The sequence below is a fragment of the Loa loa genome (assembly GCF_000183805.2).
Source record: "Loa loa unplaced genomic scaffold supercont3.125, whole genome shotgun sequence".
Lineage (NCBI taxonomy): Eukaryota > Metazoa > Nematoda > Chromadorea > Rhabditida > Onchocercidae > Loa > Loa loa.
In genome coordinates, this window is record NW_018108305.1 from 28,342 (window position 1) to 31,069 (window position 2,728).

Below are 2,728 nucleotides of genomic sequence, written 5' to 3' on the forward strand. Positions count from 1 at the left end.
ATATATATATATATATATATATATATATATATATATATATATATATATATATATATATATATATATATATATATATATATATAGGTGCGGAGAGAGGGAGAAAGAGAGAGAGAGAGACAGGTATCAACGAGAGTAATTTCAGTAAATAATCAATAATATTAAGTGGACACATATCGGTAGTAAAAATGTATTAAGATAACATTACGTGGATATATCAAACGCGATTACGTGGATACACTATGTACGAGTAAGTGAATGCATTGAGCATGCTGAGTATACATATATATATATATGATTGAATTCTTCATTTATCCACTGAATCATCACCGGGGTCATTTCGATCACAAACTGAGAACACACTCTGAAAGTAATGTCTTCTATATCTCCAAGCAAACTTCTCGATGACCTTTATTATGTGGTTGAATAATAAAGTAGGAAGTTTATAAGCAATAGGATCTTACCTCTTCTCTTAGTTGATCCGTTCTCTCTCCGCGTCTCATTCAGCAAAATCTTTCCAAACGGATCGATTTCTAGACTTTACTTACCCTTTCTCCCTCTTCCACTTTTCCACCTTCTTTCTTCCCCTCGTTTTTAATGTCAGTTAAATTTCTCTAAACTGCAGCAAAATCAATATGTGAGATTTAAGATCAATTACAGACCAGTCAACATAAATTATCGCAGTCACCCATACACGGATACCTGATATTGTCCACTTTCCGGAATAGCCATGGAATAGTTCCCTTCTAGTAATTATTGTTTAATTTAATCAATTTATTCCCCATTTTTCTAATATTCCAATAACAAACTTCGCCACATCAACAAAAGAGCTCAAGTTCCATGCAAGTACGCCAAATGCGTCAAATGATACACGTAATCTCCTCAAACCATTCTTTCCTTCTTTATCAATAACTACAATAAACTGAGTTGTAGTTCCGGGAAAAAGAATGTAACAATTGATACGATCAGGAATTTCGTATAATTCGAACGAATCAAAACACTTCCACGTTTGATTTGTTCAGGGAAGTAATTATAACTCAATATGTTATCCTTCTCAATCCATTGAATATTTTGTTGACAAATTAGCTTATTTAATTAATACAATGTTCATTCAACTTCACTTAAGTCTTTAAATTAAATTCAGTTAGAATTCATTTAAGAAACTGTTTCGAAAAATACGCATAATATAAGTGATAAAGACGTGAATAGTCATCATTGTTCAGGTTAAAAATTTATTTTATTCATAAACAAAATGAATAATTCCAGAAAACAAAAAGCAAAAAACAAAGCAAAATTGAAGATCAACGACTGAACACTTAATTGCCTCCTCCGCCATAAAAAAAAAAAAAAAAAAGAAAAAAACAGTAATAATAATATTAATACATTAATCTGATTAGGTAATAAATTGATACTTAACAAGCAACTAATCAATATTTGAACAAATAATCAATCTGCACTTCATTAATAACCTCAAATAAATTTTCAAAATTTCTTTTCACGCTTAAAAAAAGAAAAAAAATCAATAATCGCAATATTGTTGTAGCAAACATGAATAATATATAATGATCTGGAGCACGTTTTTATTTTAAATTAAAATTTTTTTTATTTTTGATCAAAAAATTATACCCAACCCACGCTGTATGTGTGACAAATGATTATGAAACGTAAGTATTAGCGATGATAAGTGATAATATAAATATGCATCCATCATTATTTAATTGACAATACATCCGTAAATATCAAGCAAATTTCAGGAAATTAAAAAAAATCATTCTTCATCAAGTAATTTAGTACCACTAACTCAGAAAAATACGCATCGAAATCTAAAAAGAGAATTTTGGTATGCATTTAATTAACAAAATAATTATATTCGTGCAAAATTCCTACAGATGATCAGTAATCTAATCTCCTTCCCATTTTATCCTATATATCCAATCATATTGCTAAATGAATAAACATACATTTCTTACCGTTCAAATTCTCTTACCGCAACAACAACAACAACAACAACAACATCAACATCAACAACAACAACAACAACAATGACAATGACAACGACAATAGCAGATGTGGCAAATGAGATGATCCAAAGATGGGACGGAAAAAAAAAAAAACTTTCTTGCTTCTCAATTTTTGAAGACGTATGCACCAAAGCATTCAATGAAGGATGTCAACAAACATGATATGATCGAAGGTAGTAATGATGCAAATATTTATAGTCGCCAATTCTTTTAAGACAATTCAAATAAAGCTTTGAAGATTTGGAAGGCTTCCAGCAGATGTTTTACCTTTACAAGTGTCAAACCTCGGATGAGATGAAAGAACTGTGATTTTAGATTAACAGAAAGAAATACCTCATCCTCATTATCATCATCATCATCATCAGCAAACATAGCATAAAGCAAAATAATCTGATGAACTACCAGTTAAATTTCAATTTCTAGCAATAATATGGGGATCACGAAAATATATGTCATTTTATAAATGAATATGCAAAATTATGTGAAACTACTCGGTATCGGTCACCGTCAAATTTAAAATGAAAAATTTGATTCAGCTATTACATGATAACAAAAATCAATGAATAACACCAATTTATTGCAATATCAAAACGGATGGCTCAAAACTTAAAAGATCGCCTAAAGAAATTATCATATATATATATATACATATATATATATATATATATATATATATATATATATATATATTATATATATATATATATATA

The 2,728-nt window shown here is 28.9% G+C and overlaps 2 protein-coding genes across 2 annotated transcripts in view; both read right to left on the reverse strand.

The window, feature by feature from the left end:
- Window positions 1–758, reverse strand: part of LOAG_10779 (hypothetical protein) — a 4,489-nt gene extending 3,731 nt beyond the window's left edge. Inside the window, exons 1-2 of the mRNA XM_020448228.1 lie at window positions 462–758; window positions 206–361 (exon numbers count right to left, since the gene is read on the reverse strand). The gene's annotated coding sequence lies outside the window, so the exon portion shown is untranslated. The remainder of the gene's footprint in view (window positions 1–205; window positions 362–461) is intronic.
- LOAG_14360 (hypothetical protein) lies at window positions 305–2,390 on the reverse strand (the record flags this gene model as incomplete). Its single annotated transcript, XM_003149857.1, is given in 8 exon segments — window positions 305–361; window positions 546–611; window positions 656–743; window positions 807–909; window positions 921–1,083; window positions 1,467–1,497; window positions 1,968–2,122; window positions 2,352–2,390. The coding sequence occupies 8 exon segments, from the start codon at window positions 2,388–2,390 to the stop codon at window positions 305–307; spliced, it is 702 nt and encodes a 233-aa protein (XP_003149905.1).
- Between the last annotated feature and the right edge of the window lie 338 nt (window positions 2,391–2,728).